The sequence below is a fragment of the Anser brachyrhynchus genome (genome assembly GCF_964034855.1).
Source record: "Anser brachyrhynchus genome assembly, chromosome: 2".
Lineage (NCBI taxonomy): Eukaryota > Metazoa > Chordata > Aves > Anseriformes > Anatidae > Anser > Anser brachyrhynchus.
The window spans coordinates 133,842,747-133,861,969 of NC_137695.1; the positions used below are offsets into that span (position 1 = coordinate 133,842,747).

Here is a 19,223-nt window from a genome sequence, read left to right on the forward strand (position 1 = left end):
GACTTTGTAAGGAGGTATTCTGTATTTTTCTAGTTGTCCTGAGGGTTACAGAGTGATTTGTGCATGTTTCATTTGCTATTCTTATAGACTGCATGCAACCATTTGACTCAGATTCTGCGTATGCATATATATTTATCTAGCTTTTCTCCTGTTACAAAGGCAATTGATTTCCTTAAAAGTATTCTAGTGAGTAAATTTGAATGCATAGACACAGTAAAGTAGTGACCTTGAGCAAGAATGTTGTCTCAATAGACTTCCATGAATCTTCAGGGGCAATGAATTAAATTCCAGCAAATGCACCATTTAAAAATGATTCTCCTTCCAGTTCTGAAAGCTCTATAATAGATATGTTTAGTTTAGTTTCATATAAATATGATGACACCACCACCATGCCTTCTAAGCCCTTCTCCAGAATTTACTGGGTAACTGTTTTGACAGTGGATTTTACCAAAGATTTATTATTTTTTTTAGAGACTGTTGCTCTAATTAGACTGACTAGATATATCAAACTGGATGTATGCAAGACAATGAGTCAGAACAGCTCTGAGAAGAGAATATTTAATATAAACATTTTAAATTTCCTTTTAACAAGTTTTGTCTTCTAATAATAAGCAACATACCTTTTGTTTCATAAGCATATTGAAATTGTGTTAACCATGCTTATAGAATTTACCAGTGGAACTGTAAGCATATAATAACATATCCCACAGTGACAAAAAAGGAGATAGCTTTAGCTTGGTTTTCATTGCTGACCTACGGATTCACATTTAAATTACCAAGTTATTTATAACATCTTCAGTCATTCTAGTCAGTCATTTTTTTTGCATGCATTGTTTTTTAGAGTCATATGCATTAGTCTTTTGCTTGATTATTGCTTGTCACTGTACTAAAGTCTATCTTTGCGAAGGAAAGGAAATAGCTAATCTTCTCTATAAATTAAATAGCTACATGTCAGGAAAAGACCTTTGTTTTGTGTCATCAGGGTAATCTGACTAATAGAAGGCAAAAGCAAGCAGGAGAAGTTTCTACCTGCTTCTAAACTGAGTATATCCATAATTTGCCTTTCAAAGGGATCTCAACAGGCTAGGGGGTCAGGCTGTTAAGAACTTTATGGAGTTGAGCAAAGACAAATGCAAATTCCTGCACCTGAAATGAAATAACCCCAGACAAGAGTAAAGTCTTGGGGCTGACTGACTGGAAAACAGCCTTGCATAAAAGGGTCTGAGGGTCTGGTAGACCACATAGAATATGAATCTACGGTGTGTTCTTGTGGCAGTGAAGGCTAACCACATGCAATCCTTTAGAAAAACCGTATCTGACTGATTGAGGGGATGTGGTTATTTGTTTTTGGTGTGATATTTGTGAGATTGCATCTGTGTTCAGCTGGAGCCTTCCCCGTACAAGAAAAACATTGACAACATGTTAAAATACATGCTGAGGGTTGTTAAGATGACTGAGGACTAGAACACAGGCTGTATGAGGAGACACAGAAAACTGGATTTGTTCAGACTAGAGATGAAAAGAGTTGAGAAGGTGTTATAACTGCAGTGTTCCACTACCCAGTGGGTGATTGTAGAGAACATGGGTCCAGACTGTTCTTACAGGTGTACAACAAAAGGGCAAGAAGCAACAGAAGCAAGTAAGAGCAAGGGAAATGTCAATTTTATATATATATATATATATATTCATAAGGAGCATGGTCATAATGAGGTAGACCAGATTGATGAGAGAAACTGTGGAATTTCCATCCCTGGAGATTCGAAACTAGAGTGGACAAGGCTCTGAGCAACTTGATCTAACTTGGGAGCTGGGTCTAACCTCTAAATTCATCCTGCTTTTAGCAGGAGTTTGGTCCAGGTTGCTCCTGGAGCAGCCTTCCAACCTCAGCTGTTCTATGAGGCTAGTACTGAAATGAATATAGATTATTCTAACATATGGTTTCCTGGAATTCATATTCATTCCTGTTTTAGGAAAAAAAAAAAAAAGGTCACGTAATCTTTCTCCGAAGGTTTAATAACCCTAGATTTTCACCTGAAGGACTTTTCCCCTGAAGGACCATTATTGCTTCATTTGTTTGTCTCTTCTCAGGACGAGACAGTTCTAATCATCTAATTGCATAGGCTAAAGCTGATTTAATGGTATAACTCAGCAAAACTATGTTCAGGGTAAAAACATTTTAAGTCAGGATGATGTGACAAACATTCCAGCTATTCAAGGCGGCATTCTGGGACTTACTCCTTTGCTAAGGCAGACTAATAATAACTGAGCATTGACATAGAATTAGTTTATATGGTTAGCTGAGCAAATTCTTTTCCTCGTTCATGCAGTTTAGGATGAAGTACAGAACAAACTGTCAATAGCACATACTAAATGAATACAGCATATGTACGGTTGCCTTAGAATTGAAATAATGCCCTTCAGGTCATTACAGTACTGGAGACACTTTAAAGAACTGAAATATTAGACATAGAAATGTAATGTCAGGATGTCAGGAAAAAAATAGTCACATTTTAAAACTGAATTTACTTACTTTGCATCTTCTTTTCCATTATTGAGCAGATGCAGTTCCTGTAGAGTTGCTTTAGCTGGTTCATTTGATTTTTCAGTTTGTGAAGGCTCAGGTGCTTTTGCTGGAACTCCCTCTGCATTTGGAAAGAAGTTTTAATTTCTGAATACCAATTTTTAAAGAATGATGATAGCACTTTTGGAGGAATTTTTGGAGGAACTTGGCTGCCTTTATTTTGTCAATGGACATGATACTAATTCCTGCACCTGACCTTTGAATAATTTCCCGCATAAATCTATTTCAGTGCCAGCTGTACAGAACATGTTTATGATGAGTGTATCTTTTAGAATGTGAAACTTAGTGGTTTTTGATGTTGATTTATTTGTAAGCAGTTCAACAATGGTGAATATAGAGCTCTTCTATATTTATAAGCAACAAGAACTTGTGCAGTATCATAGAATTATAGTGTGTACATATTTCAAAAAAATAAGTAGAGGACAGATAGATCTGTCCTGAAATACATCATAAAATACAGGAGGAAAAATGAAGAGTAGCTTATTTGCTTATGCATAGCAAATGCTGATAGCATTATTTATACTCTAGTGTTTGAATTGCTTTATGTCTCTTGTTGCTTTGGCTGCTATGACAGTCCTGGTTGTTGCTGAGTAAATTATGATTGAAATATATCATTAAGGATGTGAGTATGTGGAACTTTGGCTAGTCTAATTCTTCATATTTGTTACAAGTAACTTTGTTAAAGGAGTTTAGCAAAAAGTTTGCTTCACTTTCCCCTATGCAAATGGTATATTCTCTTGCTATTTAAATGGCCTTATGTGATTAATTCTTCCAATTAGTCTTATTTCTTTATTTTAAATTTTCATGCTGAAAAATAATTTGAAAGCTGTCATCAGTCTGCCACTTTGCATAAAGGAGGAACAAACCCATCCTTCATAAATACTTTAAGTAATATGATTATAGAAGAAAAAGCTTGGCAGCAAAACATCATAATAAATAAATCCGGAGCATGTTGTGTATATCAATTTTAAATTCAAGACAGCTCAAAGAAAGTAAAACCTTGAGTATTTTGGATAGACAGTGTAAGATTAGTTTTTTTCTGTTAATTAATCTCCATATTTAGGTAGTTATTCATTTCAGAGGGGTACAGGCAGTCACAGCAGTAAACTGCTAAGCTGCCCATCTGGAAAGGGATTGCTTGAAATGGTGTTGAAACAAAACTCAGTGAAGGACAATGGATCAGTTTGTTTACAGGACCTGATAAGCTAAACTACCCCCATACCACCATATATTCAGATAATTTTTTCTTCCAGGCATCTCTTGGAAGTGGGCATGATGCTTCTCGAACTGAATTTCAGGTTTTACAAGATGAGTAACTGATTACAGGACCAGTGGGGCATTTCTGGAGAGATTTTTTTTTTTTTAGTATTTAGGTTAAGAAGTGAGAATGCCCTGTGGGAGCCCTGTTGCTCTTGCAGAAATTTGCATCTTAAACAGGATGAAAGGCAAGGCCTAGTGTGGAGTAAGAAAATGCCAGAAATACTCAAGCCAGAGTCAGGCAAGGAACTGAAGAGAAGGCAAAGAAATCTGTGTTCCCCAATGTGCTGGTTGTTTTGGCTTAGCAAGTTTAGGGGTTAATTTTCAAATAATCCTTGGGAGAAATGAAGCACTATAAAATATGAAGAGACAGCCTGCAGGATTTGTCTTACTTATCAGCTGTAAACTGGGAAGATTTTTATGAGAAATTCCATTTAAAACTCTGACATTCTATTGGATTTATGGCTTAAATTGATAATGGTGTCTTGCCCACCTAATAGAAATGCGGATTATTATTTCCTTTCTGCAGCAGTTAGGCTCACAGTACTATCTTGAGGAAAAGTCTATTGGAAATATAATACTGGGGAATATTTCATCTTGCCCAAAGGGTCCACACAAGGATTTTCAAGGTAGAGAATAACCCACATGCAGGGAGGTGAGAAGTCTGCTACTGTTCCTGTCACCAGGAAGGTTCAAGAAGGGATGAAAGGATTTTTTACCATTTGATTACAGGGTTCAAAATACTTCTCTTTTCAGTTATAGTCAAAAATATTATTTTTCTAATTATTTTCATTTATTTATTTATTTATTTTGAAGGAAGGGATTTTAAAATGGATTCAGGCTTCTAACACAGGGAATAGAATTCCATAGTGAAATAAATTTGATTTCTTCTAGGAATTTCATAGATCTCCTCTTTAAGAAAATCTAGGAGGGGCTGCAGTTACAGAAAATAAAAGCATTTGTGAAGTATTTATAACTGACTAATTTGTGGATATTTCTACTGAATCAGAAAATGTTCTGTTAAAATCCCCTTAACCTGTAAAAATTCTTTTGAACCCTTACCCCAGAAGATCTCTACCAATGATACTACTGACTGTATACTTTCCTTGGCACACAATCCTCTCATGGTTTTGTGGTCAACATAACATGATGTAAAAAAGGAGTGCAAGAGCCAAAAATTTCAACACTTTCTGCTGTTTCTGCTCCCTTCTGAATACATGGATTGTAGTTGCCCAGTTCTCTGTGCCCTGACTCTCCCTGCAAAAGAAGCCATGAACTCAGGAATGACAGGATGACAAATCTCAACATTTTTGTAATTATCTCACTTTGGGATTTTTTTTTTTATAGCAATTTCCCCTAGCTACATCTGTATGAGCAGGAAATGCAACGTGATGGGAGCAATCAGTACAGTGAAATAGTGTTGAAGGCCTGGCATCAACTATATATCTGTTTGAAGTAACTGTGTGACAAACTAGGTCTATTGTGATACTCTGAATTAAGTGACTATCAGCAGCTCAAGTAAAATAGGTATACTCGTGATGTGTTTCTTCTTGTTTATTTTCTATTCTAAAGGAAACCAGTCATGCAATCCTATTTTTTTTTGTTTAGTTTGGTTTAGTTTTATTTTTTAGTGAAAAACTAAAACACAGTGGGGGACAATAAAGAGATTCAAGTCAGAAGGGAATTCTTCATCTGAAATAAAATACCAGTGTAGATATACTAAATAGAGTAACAGGCTTCTGGATAAGATTATCTGTCTCTGGAATGACAACATGTACTGGAAGGAAAGACCACAGAGTCACAAAAAAATATGGTGCTTGTATATAAGCATCCCAGAGCAGAAGGATAATGGCTTCTCAGTCTGCTAGATATTCTCGTCTTGGCCCAGGTAGACCATTACCTGCTGACTGGACTCAGACTGATGGAAAACATTGAAACCCATGAAAATTCCAAACTTCCATGAGGTTTTAGAGTTCATAAATCTCCAGTCTCACAGGTTTTATTTGCATTAGGATTAGGATATCAGGGTTTGGCACCGCTGCTAACTGCATGTCAAGTTTTAGTTGCTTCTTTATGTGCAAAACTGGGAGTGTTGTCTGTGTAGTCACATTTAAAAAGCCCTAGTCACTCTTCATTGCTTGGAGAATCTAACTCACACTGCTCTGACTTCTGTGACCAGCCCCAAAGGAAAGACCTAAAGGAACAAGGTGGTAGTCATTTTAGGGAACACTTAGACACTTAGAGAGCAAGAGTTGGTTTCTAGAATAAATAACAATCCATCAGGTAGATGGCAAGGCTCACAGGACAGCCAAGAAAGCTTCTATTGGCTTTAAATAAATTTGATCATGGTAAAGAAATCACGAGTGAGCAAAAGAAGGCAGAATTATGCCAAGGTGCAACCATCTAAAGCAATTTTCAAAATAGATGGATCCAGGCTTACTTGGGAAAACAAGAGATTTAATTTTTTTTTTTTTTAAATATTTTCCATTCCTGTTATAGTAGAATATAGGTAGCTAAAGCTGTCACTGTATTACAGGTGTTGAGGAATGCAGCCAATTGATGTCAGAATATTCTATATCATTTGGCCTGCCCGTAAGAATAATATAATTTAAAGCCAAGTTGGGATATATGTTGCTGGTTCTTTTTTTTTGAGATGGAATGGAAAAACTCAGGTTGTAGAAGTAAAATTTTTTGGGCAAAACACTATTCAAAGGAATCTCTCAAAATGGTACCTGGTTAAAGTGAGAGGCCCACTGAAACCTAATCAGATCAGTGATCTTCCTAGGATAGCAAGGAGCAAGGAACAAGATGGAGGTTATAAGGCCAGTTCATTTCCCTCTCATAGTCTTTTTTTCTTTTTCTTTCTTTCTTTCTTCCTTCCTTCCTTCCTTCCTTCCTTTCTTTTCTTTCTTTTCTTTCTTTCTTTCTTTCTTTCTTTCTTTCTTTCTTTCTTTCTTTCTTTCTTTCTTTCTTTCTTTCTTTCTTTCTTTCTTTCCTTCCTTCCTTCCTTCCTTCCTTCCTTCCTTCCTTCCTTCCTTCCTTCCTTCCTTCCTTCTTCCTTCTTTCCTTCTTTCCTTCTTTCCTTCTTTCCTTCTTTCCTTCTTTCCTTCTTTCCTTCTTTCTTTCTTTCTTTCTTTTCTTTCTTTCTTTCTTTCTTTCTTTCTTTCTTTCTTTCTTTCTTTCTTTCTTTCTTTCTTTCTTTCTTTCTTTCTTTCTTTCTTTCTTTCTTTCTTTCTTTCTTTCTTTCTTTCTTTCTTTCTTTCTTTCTTTCTTTCTTTTTCTTTCCTTCTCATTTTCCACAGATCTTTGTTCTTTCAGGAGAGACTTAGGCCAAGCAAAATAGTTATAAAAAAGGGATATTAGTGGGATATCAGTCTTTTACCTAAGTGTTATCTTAGGTTGAAGATGGTCCCAGCCAAAGGCTGATATTAGTAAACCTTCATTATTTATTCTTGTCTCCTAGACTAAAGTAGCCAAAAATCTTGGCATGTTGGAAGAGTACACCCAACTTATTTTGATGTTGCTCAGCTCCTTTGTTCATGTTTCCATAAAGCAGTTTTTATCTTCAGTTTTCACTTCTCTGTTTTGAAGAGAGTGCCTTGACAGTTTTTCCAAATTCATTTGATTTTCTGCTTCCAAACACACACACACTTGGAGAATAGTCTGTAGCAGAATATTTCCCATTTTTCAGTAGAGAAAAAATCATGTGAGTTTTAACCCAATACGTTTTAGATAATTTGTACTTATTTCTGGGTTTTAAGCCCTTTTGACTGATATATATATATGTGTATACATATATATATATATGTATATATATTCTCTTTCTTTCTCTGCAATTCCAAAGGTCTGAAAGTCTGTTTTTTTTTCACAGTTCTTTGTATTAATCACATGAAACCAGGAAGTAAGGTTTCATGAAAAGCAGAGTATTTCGTGGCTAAGCATAATATTGGAAGAGCTGGCAAATTTGTTTTTAGTTTAAACCTGCTCATGTTTTAGAAAGAGGTTTTAGAAGCTTTCATGTTTCTAAAATCCAGTACTGTACATACAAACTGTCTCTAAACTGTAGACATTAATCCTAAGGACCTTTTTCAACAGAGGAAGGTACTGGTATAGGTAGATTTGCCAATGCCCTGACACAGCACTGCAGAGTCACCACTCTCACCATAATAATTTTGATTCATCTAAAGTGTTCAGTCCTGAGCATACATAAGTATCTGTGGATCCAAAAATCTCTGTCATGGGCCTAGCCCAAGGAAGTGTTGTAGACTTCTCTTCAGACAATAGGCAAAGCCATCAAAGGACTCTAAAACGCCATGGATCATCTGTGATAAATGTTAGCTTGTGGCCTTCAAGGTTATCATGATCCTTCCACCAGTAGAGCATATAATGTTATTTCCTAACACAGTAAGTACTTAGGAAACAGAAGTGCAGAGTCAATCATGCTATACTAATTCATCATTTATTCTACTTCCAGTCCAATTCTTGCTGTTCTTCAAAAGCTCTAGACCTGCAAAAGGCAATTAGAACCTCTCCACGCTGGCTTGGACACTCCTTCCTCTTATTCCCTCCAAAGACCAATGTGGGAACAGAGGAACTGAGCTGTCATCCTGCTGTTCAGAGTCAGGGAACAGACTGCCTGAGCAAGAAGGCTCTTCTCTCTCATCTGAGCCCTGCTGTGTGCATGCAAACATCACCAGGAGGCTGCAGGACAGGACAGAAAACACTGTGTGCTGTGGAGACCATCAACCTTACGGGTTATCCATCATCATGAGGTGCATCTGTAGCAGCCTACCAATGAGAAGGGACTTCCTCCCAGAAAGTAATAAAGCATTTATCTCAGGCACTAGGCTGACTTTAAAAGCTGTATTTCTTGGATCAGTTACGTCCAGATACACATTCTGTAGCCATAAGAATTGGCTGTAAGCATCACAAATGTATTCTCTTCTTTGAAAAAAAGGTATGAAGAGAAGCAAAATATCAAAAAAAATACTAGTTTTTAGAGATAAAAAGATATGAATAAATGATAGATATTGGCAGTTAAATGTGTTCTTGTGAATAGAACAAAAAAGTACTCTTGCTCTGCCACACTTCAGAAAAGGAAGTATTCCCCAGAATTCCCAGCCAGCTCCATTGCCTTGTACTAGCAACCCTGAGAAGTATCTTGTCTAGCCTTCTCCTCACTTTCTGAAATGGTTGTGTATATGTGGAGGAAAAACTTTTAATGGCCAACAGTTACTTAGGGTCCTCATGCAAAAAGAGTTCCCTGGGCTTCTCCTTTTGCTTGTATGTACAAAAGCACATTTTAGCACAACTTGATCTGAGATAATCTTACTACTTTTGGAATCCACAATATGTTGTCTTAATGATTAGTTAAAAATCACTGAGTTGCATGTATATTTTTTTTAGTATATTTTCATCAGTATTTTCGTCATTGCACCTTAGTACAGTGTGAACTTTATATTAATTAAAGATATTAACCCATACATTCTTCTACCACTAACTTCTTAGTGATTTTTAGCACAATGTATTTTAAAATATACTGATGCTTAAAATATATTAACTCACAGTTTTTCTTAAATGACATACTATATAGATAATACAGCTGTAAACCTTAACAAGCAGTTCAGATGTTTATTACCAGGATTAATGTGGGCTATATTTAATTAAAGAATGTTTAATGTTGTCCTTTTGTATTCCTTCAGTAAAAAGCCCTGGAAATTTTTATCTTTATTCTGTTGAATGTGTAGATTTAAGCTTCTCCTGAAAACCTTTTGTGATTTGGTATCTGTGCTCATATGGCAAAACTATTTTATTTAATAGACAAGCAACAATACTGGCAATTTTAATGGTACATGGAAATACTTGAGGTTAGACAGCATTGTTTGAAATAGGAAATTGCATGGGTAGAGCCTACTAATAGGAGACAGAATGGCTAATGTTTGAGTAATCTGCTTATTTGCTATCTCTGTGTCATATAACCTTTCAAAACATAATTTTGAGCACTTAAATCAGTGATTTTTTATTCTTTCCTGTTTTTGAAAACTATTATTATCATTAAAAGTCTGAAAAAGGCTCTTAAATGTTACCAACTAGAGAGCAGGTTCTCTTAAGTAGCGGGAGTAAAGAATGACTTTGCATTTGAAGTAGTAGAGTGGGAATTGAGAGAACTGGTCTACAAACTTCCTGGATTACTTCTGTCATAGCTAGCCATTTGTCTGATGGTCCTTGCCTCCCAGAAATGTTCAGGAGCTATGTTCATGAATACTTGAAAGATGTGGCTATAGGGTCGTGAAAATGCCCAGAAAATGAAACAAAAAGGAAACATATGCAAGAAGGAGATAAAATTCAGCTTTGACATCACAAAATAAACACGTTTGTGACTTTCCAAGTAAAGCTTTTGAACATACGCAGTGTACAAGTGAGAACTATTCAGAAATCAGTGGGTTTGAAGCAAAACAATCAATAAAAGGTCCATATATTTTATCAGAATAATAGCTGCCTGCTGACTGAGTGCCAGTGAAGAGCGTAAAGGACCTGAAGACAAGGAATAAGATTATTATTTAAAAGTCTCTGCATTGACAGGTCTGGTTTATTGAGCTGCAACCAACTATATTTCAATATCTTCATCAATTACATAGACAGTGGGATTAAGTGCACCCTCAGCAAGTTTGCAGATGACACCATGGTGCAGTCGATACAACAGAAAGAAGAGATGCCATTCAAAGGGACCTGGACAGGCTGGAGAAGTGGGCCCCTGTGAACCGCATGAAGTTCAAGTGCAAGGTACTGCACCTGGGGTGGGGCAATCCCAGACATGAGTACAGACTGGGAGAAGAACTCATTCTCTCAATGAGTTCTTCTACCTGTGAAGAAGGACTTGGGAGTTCTGGTGGATGAAAGGCTTAACATGAGCCAGCAGTGTGTACTTGCAGCCCAGAAGGCCAGCTGCATCCTGGACCGCATCAACAGAGGTGCAACCAGCAGGTTGAGGGAGGTGATTGTCCCCCCTCTACTCTGCCCTTGTGAGGCCCCACCTGGAGTTCTGCATCCAGGTCTGGGGCCCCCAGCACAAGAAAGGTGTGGATCTGTTAGAGCGAGTCTAGAGGAGGGCTACAAAGATGATCAGAGGGCTTCAGCACCTCTCCTCTGAAGAAAGGCTGAGAGAAGTGGGGGCGTTCAGCCTGGAGAAGAGAAGGGTCCAGGGAGACCTCATTGCGACCTTTCCATACTTAAAGGGGTCTTATAAAAAGGATGGAGAAGGACTCTTTACTCGGGTAGATAACAATAGGATAAGGGGGAATGGTCTTAAACTAAAATAAGATAGATTTAGATTAGACATTAGGCAGAAATTCTTCACTGAAAGGGCAGTGAGGCACTGGAACAGGTTGCCCGGAGAAGTTGTGGGTGCCCCAACCCTGGAGGTGTTCAAGGCCAGGCTGGATGGGGCCTTGGCCAACCTGATCTAGTGGATGGCATACCTGCCTATGGCAGGGGGGTTGGAACTAGATGATCTTTAAGATCCCTTCCAAACCAAGCCATTCTATGATATCAAAATGCTGCACTTAATCTGTTTATTTATTTATTTATTATTATTATTTTTCAAAATACCCTGGATTTTGAGGTTCTAGGGAACAGGTTTTATAAAATTTCAGCTTCAATTCAAAGCTTCCTTCTCAGAGGCTTACAACTCACTTAACTATAGTCCAGTCAATGTTAATTGGTGGCTAACTAGCAGAAATTAGCTGGAGTTTCTTAGTGCTAGGATTTTGTTCCCTTTAATAAATATATCCACTTTATTTCTATGTACAAGGGGAGAGAGTCACCATCATTTATATAGCAGCTGGTGACCAAAGCTTTCATCTAGTAAGAAGAAATCTTTGTTCTGAGCTTTGCTTATTTTGGATAGAGACAAATACCTGTTTTGGGAATTATTTTCCATTAAAAATCAATCAAACAAAAAAAACCAAAAACAAAACAAACAAAAAACAAACTACAACAACAAAACAAACAAATAAGTAAAAAAAAAAACAAACAATTTTTTAATGCTGAAATCAAAGTTCTTCTTCCCTCCTACAAGGTTAGTTTTTCAATTAACTCATAGGTTAGGTCAGGCTCCATCTTGTACTCACTCTTCCTTCTCAGTTTTCACAGGTTTTGCATTCTTCTCTGCACAGTTGCCCAGCAATTAGGAAGGTTACAGGATTTCCACCCCCATCTCTCTAGTCCAGATTGTATGTGGGTAGTTAGGTCACTGGAATGTGAGAAATATGGATTTGAACTCCCTTATCATGAAGGAGTCTCCACAACAGATAGGGTAATCTACAAAATGCTTTTCTTATTTGTTTAGTGAAACTTTTAGTGGAAAAGTGAATGTTCCTTGAGTATCTAACGCACAAGTGTACTTGCTGTGAGAGAGTCTGGAGTGGACTGAAGTTCCTTTAGAGTAATCATGCCTTGGAGGTGCTAGACACTAAGTGATGCTGATTATTTTTTTTTTGACTCTACCTGGGCTTCTCATTTGGGATGTAGATTTTTTTGAGTCTGTCAGAAGCACCAGATTCTAATTTGCATTATAGCTTGGCACTTGCATTTCATTTGGGGGTCAGTAGATAGTCTTTTATATATATATTTTCCAAAGCATCTATGAAAATCTAAGAGTCACTGAAAAATTAACATAGTAGCCTCCTAGCAGGGAGGCTCTGTCTACTTTATGATCCAGACATGGAATTAAAGTGTATAGAGAAATACCTAGGATAGTTTTAGACCTACTTTCTCTCTCAGGTCCTACCAAGAACAAAGATATATCACTGTGGGCTTTAGAGAAAACGCCATAAATATGTCTGTGAATCTGGACAAATTCTTTGAGACACTTGTTATTTTAGTAGAAGCAGGAACACTGAAAAACAGGATATTGTAAACAGGCCAGTTCCTGAGTGAGATGGAAATGAAAGGACAGACTTCAGAAGAGCTGTACTTATGTATGGTGCTACAGAAAGGGAAAGGAAAAGGATGGATTGGGAAGAATCACACTGGAAGGAGTTGTTAGGAGGATGAAAGAAACTGTGTTAAAGAGGGTGATAAAACAGACACCAGCAAGCAGGTGTAGACTGGACATAACTTTCTAAATAGTGTAACAATCAGCAGAGCTATTGAACAACAGTGTGTAAAACAAGTGAAGGATTTGTATAGCCAGTCAGTTATGGAAGGTGATAAGGATGCAAAGAAACTACAGAAATTGGATTCAATATCATGGAGAACCTCTAATTAGGTGAATCATACTTTGTTAGGCACATAAAGAAATGCAGGGAATAAATTAAAAAATGAATTAATTATGGAAGAAACCCGCTTAGCACAGAGAATTAATTATAGAATGAGCTAATTATGCAGAGAATCTATCACAAAGCAAGCTAGCGAGAGAGAGGGCAACTGAGGAGGTGGGAATGAGGCAATGAGCGGCCAACAAAGAAGCCAAAAGTACCAGGTGTTGCTGAGCGATGTAAGTGGCCAAGTTTTAACCAAACAGGCTCCAATTGTGCCGCCTGCTGAGTTCTCATCTGTGCTGGGAACATCATGCTGTCTTGTGAAGTGCTAGAAGGGAGGGAGAAGGTGATGGTTGCTTTTGGTCATGTGAGAAAAAGGGGGTGAAGATAAGCTCTGCTCAGGACGTTGGTTTACATTTCAGGGTGGTGGAGCTGCATCATGGGACAATGATTAGGGGGTTTATTAGTCTACATTATTCTTGTTATACCAGAGAAACTACTTAGAGATCTTGGAAAAGCTTTTCTCTAACTGGTTTTACTGTTTCCACCAGTCTTCCTTAACTTGTTTTGAGTGACCTCTGTCTTAATAATTCTTTTGAAATTTGTACATACACAGTAAAATTATGTGTCTGGTCCCTTAACATTTGCTTCCCCACAGATATTCTCTATTTTCTTCTTCCAGAAGCTGTCCATGTGATTTTAGGCCTGATACAAAGTTCACCAAGTGTTGCAGGAGCCTATATTTAAAACTTGGCATGAACTGGTTGAAAGCAGCCTCACTTTTCTGCCCAGAGATTCTGGAGTTCCTTATTCAGTTTGGTGCCAGTGATAATTCTCTGGATTTTATGGCTAATGTCTACCTAACTCATTAATACCCACATACAAAAGGAGAAGCTGTTTTGTGGCTATTTGAAAATAAGGCTTTGAGACTTCCAGAGAACTATTGTTTTTAAAAACAAATGAACAAATATGGAGCCTAACTGTGCTATTATACTAGCCTTCAGTTACTGGTATGGTAGTTCCTTCTATGCTACCGCTTATTTTACATTTTAAAAGGGAAAAGAAGATAGTCTTTACCTTGAAATATAGATTTATGAATTACATTAATCTCATAATGTTAGATGAGATTTTGGGTGGAAGCAGAAGAATTTTCTATAACCATATTTCATTCTGTCATAGCCTAGCATCTGTGATTTAATGTTTCTAAAAAGCCACGTAACTTCTGACTTGATTTTTCAATGGTTGGCTTACTGTTACAGTTAATTCATGTCAGATTTTATTTTTCATTGATTTAGTGCTACAGCCATTTTATAACAAGATAATTACATTAAACGTACTTTGTTTAAAGTTTCATTATATGAGAAAAGGAATTTTGATACTAGTTATGATTATACAAACTGCAAGTAGGGATTATGCAAGTTTCCTTATGGTTTTTTTCCAGTGCTCCTCTCTCCTTAAATTATCTTTATTACAGAAAGCTGAATGTTCCTCAACCTATGCTTTTCTGCTTCAATAAAAGGAACTTGAATTGTTCTTCCAAAGGAGAAGTGTGAGGTGACAGAAAAACTGCACTTGGTGCTTTTCTGTGGATGTTTTAGCGGAGGATGGAAAAGGAGAGGGCTACAGCACTGATACTGTAGGGTATGATGGCAAAGGCCAAGGCCCACAAATAGTTGTTGCTTAATCCATCTAGAGCCTTTTTTTTGGTAGCTGCTGCAGTAGTCATTCTGTGTCTGTTTTAAGAGAGGCAGAATAGCCATGGCCAGCTGCCACTGTTTTCAGCAGCCAGCTGTTTAGGAAGATGATTACCTCGTATTATTTCCCTGAGCTTTATGTTCCAGACGTGGGAATCTTCCAAATGTTGATGGTAAATTTTCTTTAATGGCACTGATTTTTTTCTGTTTGTTCAACAACAACAAAAAAAAACACACTTGAATGGCAGTTCAGTTAATCATGTTCATGAAAAGAGTTGAATATCAGCCCATCTAGCTCTATCTATCTCATCTTTTTATTTGTTTAAATATATTTGACAAACATACCCAAAAGATGCATTAAAATATGCAGTTTTCTTTCTTAAGCTAGTATATGCCTTTATTTTAAAGAAAGGTTCCTAAGAAGAAATCAAGATTACAGTAAGAGGAAGTAGGTTTGTTAGACTAGCTCATAAAAGCAGACAATCTGATGGAGGGATTGTGTGCTTGAAAGCTTGGTGCCTTTTATTATCGTTGAACAGTGCTGGTATTCCTGTAGCAAATCATTGGTTTGGGGTCAGTAGGAATTCAGAGTTCTTAATTTCTCCCAGAAATAAAAAAGAAGATCAGCACCTGACAGAGCATTTTTAAGAGGAACAATTTTATTTACAGTTGTATATAGGGTACATATATACTTTTTTTCAGATAATCTCTGAACACTCACAAATGGCTTACTGACCTTGTTCCTTTGGTAATGGTTCTGCTGTTGTATTGTTTTCAGCTTTCTGTGGCTTATCTTTTTTTGTATTTTCACCCTTGAGAAAATAAACAGGATTAGAAACTATAAATGTTCATTGTTGAGAATGATAAGGATGGTTTGATTTGGCTAGGAATTTAGTTAATCAAGTTGACATCTACTGGGCTGTGTTCCTGGGTGTTGTGTGTGTTCTTGAACCAGAATTTCCAGCTAGGTTCACAAAAGGACTTGGAAACTGAGATCAAAAAGTGATGCCTTCACACCTGCCACACAACCTAAGTTATGTAGTCAAGTTCTGCTGCTGCCTATTCCCAGAGCCTCTTTCATGTTGTCAAGGCTGGCTTGTTCAGTACTGCCACTCACAAAACTGTCTACATCCCTGAATTAGTCATGCATCTGCCTAAACTTTCTGCAGGGCCAATAGACCTGGTATGTTTTGAGTTACCTGACCACAGAGACAGATTTCAATATTTACAAAATACAGAGACAGTATCAACTTTCACTGCAAAAAGTTAACATATATATATACATATATATAAAAATTAAAATCACAGTGAATCTTTGTGCATGCTAAAGATACTTGCATTTTTTTTTTTTTTGCTGTTTCAAAGGTTGTTTTCTCTGTTTCAGGCTTCCTCCTACTAGCATACGAACATTAATATGAGTAAAATGCTCTGCAGTTATCAGCTAATATGTACATTTCTTCTTTAAATGCCTTTCGTTGCAGGCAGAAAATGTCTTAATTCTTGATCTATTTATCTATCTCCATCTTAAAAGCATCTTATAAATAGTGGAATTTAATGGTGGTACAATCTGGGTATTGCATTGGTGTATGGAATCATTCTGGTGCGACGAGTAATCCATGTCTCTAGGGAAATATAAATATACATATATATATATTTTTTTCCTAGATCAGTTTGCCAAGTGAGGTATCAGGCTGCACAGAATTCAGCTGTTTGGATTCAGGATTTTTCTTTTTTCAAGATAATGTTTTATTGACTCAAGAAAATTGATTTGTAGAACTTTAAAACAAGCATGAACAATACTCTTAGTGACCTAAATGCTATTCAAACACTTATTTTCTGTGAGTAATCCTATATGATGAAGAGTAGGGGAGCAGAAGCTGAAATAGCCTTCAGCTCTGCAAAAACTTTTATTTTTTTATTATTTTTTATTTTTTTTTCCTCATGAGTAAGAACTTACAGTTTCTAGGACCTTCATAGCTGCTTCACTGTAACCACTGGAATTTTCCCTATAACTCTTTAATTTCTGATACCTAATAGTATCTTCCATACAAAACATCTCCCTAATTAGTACAATTCTGCAGCAACTTCCCTGATGCCTTGGTCCCTCCACTATGTGCAGTGTTCAGGCTATTTGTACCAGAAAGTAAAGCTGTTCTGCTTCACAAGGAATCACTCTTTACTTATTTTCCTAAGTACTTATGCCACTGTAAATAAATATAGCAAAATGGGATTTGTCTCTAAAATTATAGAGCAGTGGAAATTATTGATGTGCACTTCAATGCTTCAGTTTCTTCCCTGTAATATTTTAAAGCTTGTTTTAAATTCTTCATTGGATTTTAGCTGACTGGAGTGTATGACTCTACAGCTCCTTTTCATAAGACTACTTGCTTTAGTTTCCTGTGAACTGCTAATACCTTACACAGCTTCTGAAAACTGGTTTGCTCTATATTAATGCCTGAGAAGGTCTTTTGTAACTGAAGAACAGAAAAATACAGTGATGAATTCAGTTCTCTTTCAAGAGACTTTATTTTATCATGTTGTGGACTTCACTTTGGTTGAAAGAAATTTCAGAAGAGGATGGCAGGCTCTTTGTTCACCTCTAAAGACTGGCAAAATACTAGAGAACTGTGTGTCCAAGGTAACTGGGCTGCAGAATATCTGTGCAACCAGTGACTCAGAATCAAGGATTCTTGCTGCATAGCAAGATGTTGCTATCTGCAAGATCATTGCCTGCATATCTGCAGTACATGAATAGTTTGTTGAACATCCACATTTTTTGCCATTTTGATGAACAGACGACTCCATACTGACATCCACTCAAACAATTGGTTTCTTTTTTTGCATGTTTATAAACATCATAAATCAAATTTGAGTTGTAGTTGGGCTGCTTTAAATCACAATTTCCTGAAGCTGTATAAAACTATGAGTTTAAGAAAATTTCACCAGTTCTAAGAAATGATTCAATCTTATGAATGTTTATGTTTCTATCAGCTTTACTTAAAGCCATAAAATTTATTGAACTCTTGTGCATGTAAATCAAGATTCCCAGAATTTAAGTCAGAGTCTTGGTACATCTAGACTATTATGAACATGTTAAAAAGACACTTAGATTTAACTTGATAAGTTTAGTTTCAATTGTTTTGGTAAACCCAAATTCAGATTAATAGCTCAGACTGTTTCACAATATTAATTATTTAGTTAAACCTTAAATTGTTGCCTTTTTGCCTTGTGAAAAACAAACAAACAAAAAACAACTGAAAACACTTTCTCTGACATTATCGGGAAAAGATTAAAAATATATATATTCAAAGGTAACAAGTGAAGAGTATTCTTCTGCTTCTTTTGTATTCCATTAGCTAGTATGGAAAAGATGAGTTAACTTTTACAGTAAAGAACTACAAAGCAAACAAAGCAACAACAAAACCAAAACTGTGGACTAAAATGGCTTACTTTAGTTTTCAAATCAGAGTTATATTAGTAAAAACAAGCCAAATAAAATATATATTTTTAAAGCTACTAAAATACTTTGCCTTTCTAACCGTTATTGGGAAGCAGAGTGATATATACCTGTATTGCATTCCAATATTCAGAAAGAATATACTGGCATTTTCTGCCAGCAGGGAACAACATGAAGAGGAATACCTCAGCACAACAAAAACAATCATACCAATATTTCTAATTCCCTGTTTGCAATGTTGATCAAGGCCTCTCATAAGCTTGTTTCACATTAGTCCTATTTGGCAAGTAATTTGCAAAAGGAGGAAATCTTTCCTCATAATGAAGAGGTGGGAGGAAGGAGGGGAGGCATTCATTTGATTTTGCTAAATAATTATTTATATCCTTTGCAGTAAATTTGCTTGAAAATGTAATCTATTATGATATTTAGTTACATAAATACTTTCTAAACAAAATATTATATTATTGAGCCTATAAAAAATAGACTATACCTGTTTTGTAGATGGTTTGGGAGGAATGCTGCCATTTTCACAGTCCGCTTGCTCAGGTGATAATTTTGCTCTAGAAAACACTGCTTTTAGTCTTCTAAACATCTTGCCCATTCAACTGTCCTGAAGCCTCTATAACCCTTTTACCATGAATAGGTATATAGCACGTTTTCTTGCCATCAGTAATCAAGCCAATTAGACACTTTATCAGGTTTAATCTGATTAATGTCTTAAAGAAATTCCTTGTACAGTCTGTTTCAGTGTTGGTTTTCTCATCATTTGTACCTTTGCTTTGTATCATAGATTTAGCTATTTCTAGTCTCAATGGTTAAACTATATACAGAGTCAATTTTTCATGCACAAATTCAAAGGAGAGTGAACACTTTCTGGTTAAAATAAATCATTATCTGATCTTTTAAGTACTGGATATCAAGCAGTAAGTTTATCTTTAGAAGTGAAATTTTAAGTCCTAGACACTCATAGTTCA

The 19,223-nt window shown here is 36.4% G+C and overlaps 1 protein-coding gene across 1 annotated transcript in view; it reads right to left on the minus strand.

Annotated features, from left to right (window-relative positions):
- The window catches only part of CNGB3 (cyclic nucleotide gated channel subunit beta 3), a gene marked incomplete at its 5' end in the record, with an annotated part of 67,944 nt that extends 49,103 nt beyond the window's left edge, over positions 1–18,841 (minus strand). Inside the window, 3 exons of the mRNA XM_080582375.1 lie at positions 2,531–2,642; positions 15,529–15,604; positions 18,740–18,841. Coding sequence (XP_080438501.1) covers positions 2,531–2,642; positions 15,529–15,604; positions 18,740–18,841 — 290 coding nt within the window. The remainder of the gene's footprint in view (positions 1–2,530; positions 2,643–15,528; positions 15,605–18,739) is intronic.
- Positions 18,842–19,223: the final 382 nt, after the last annotated feature.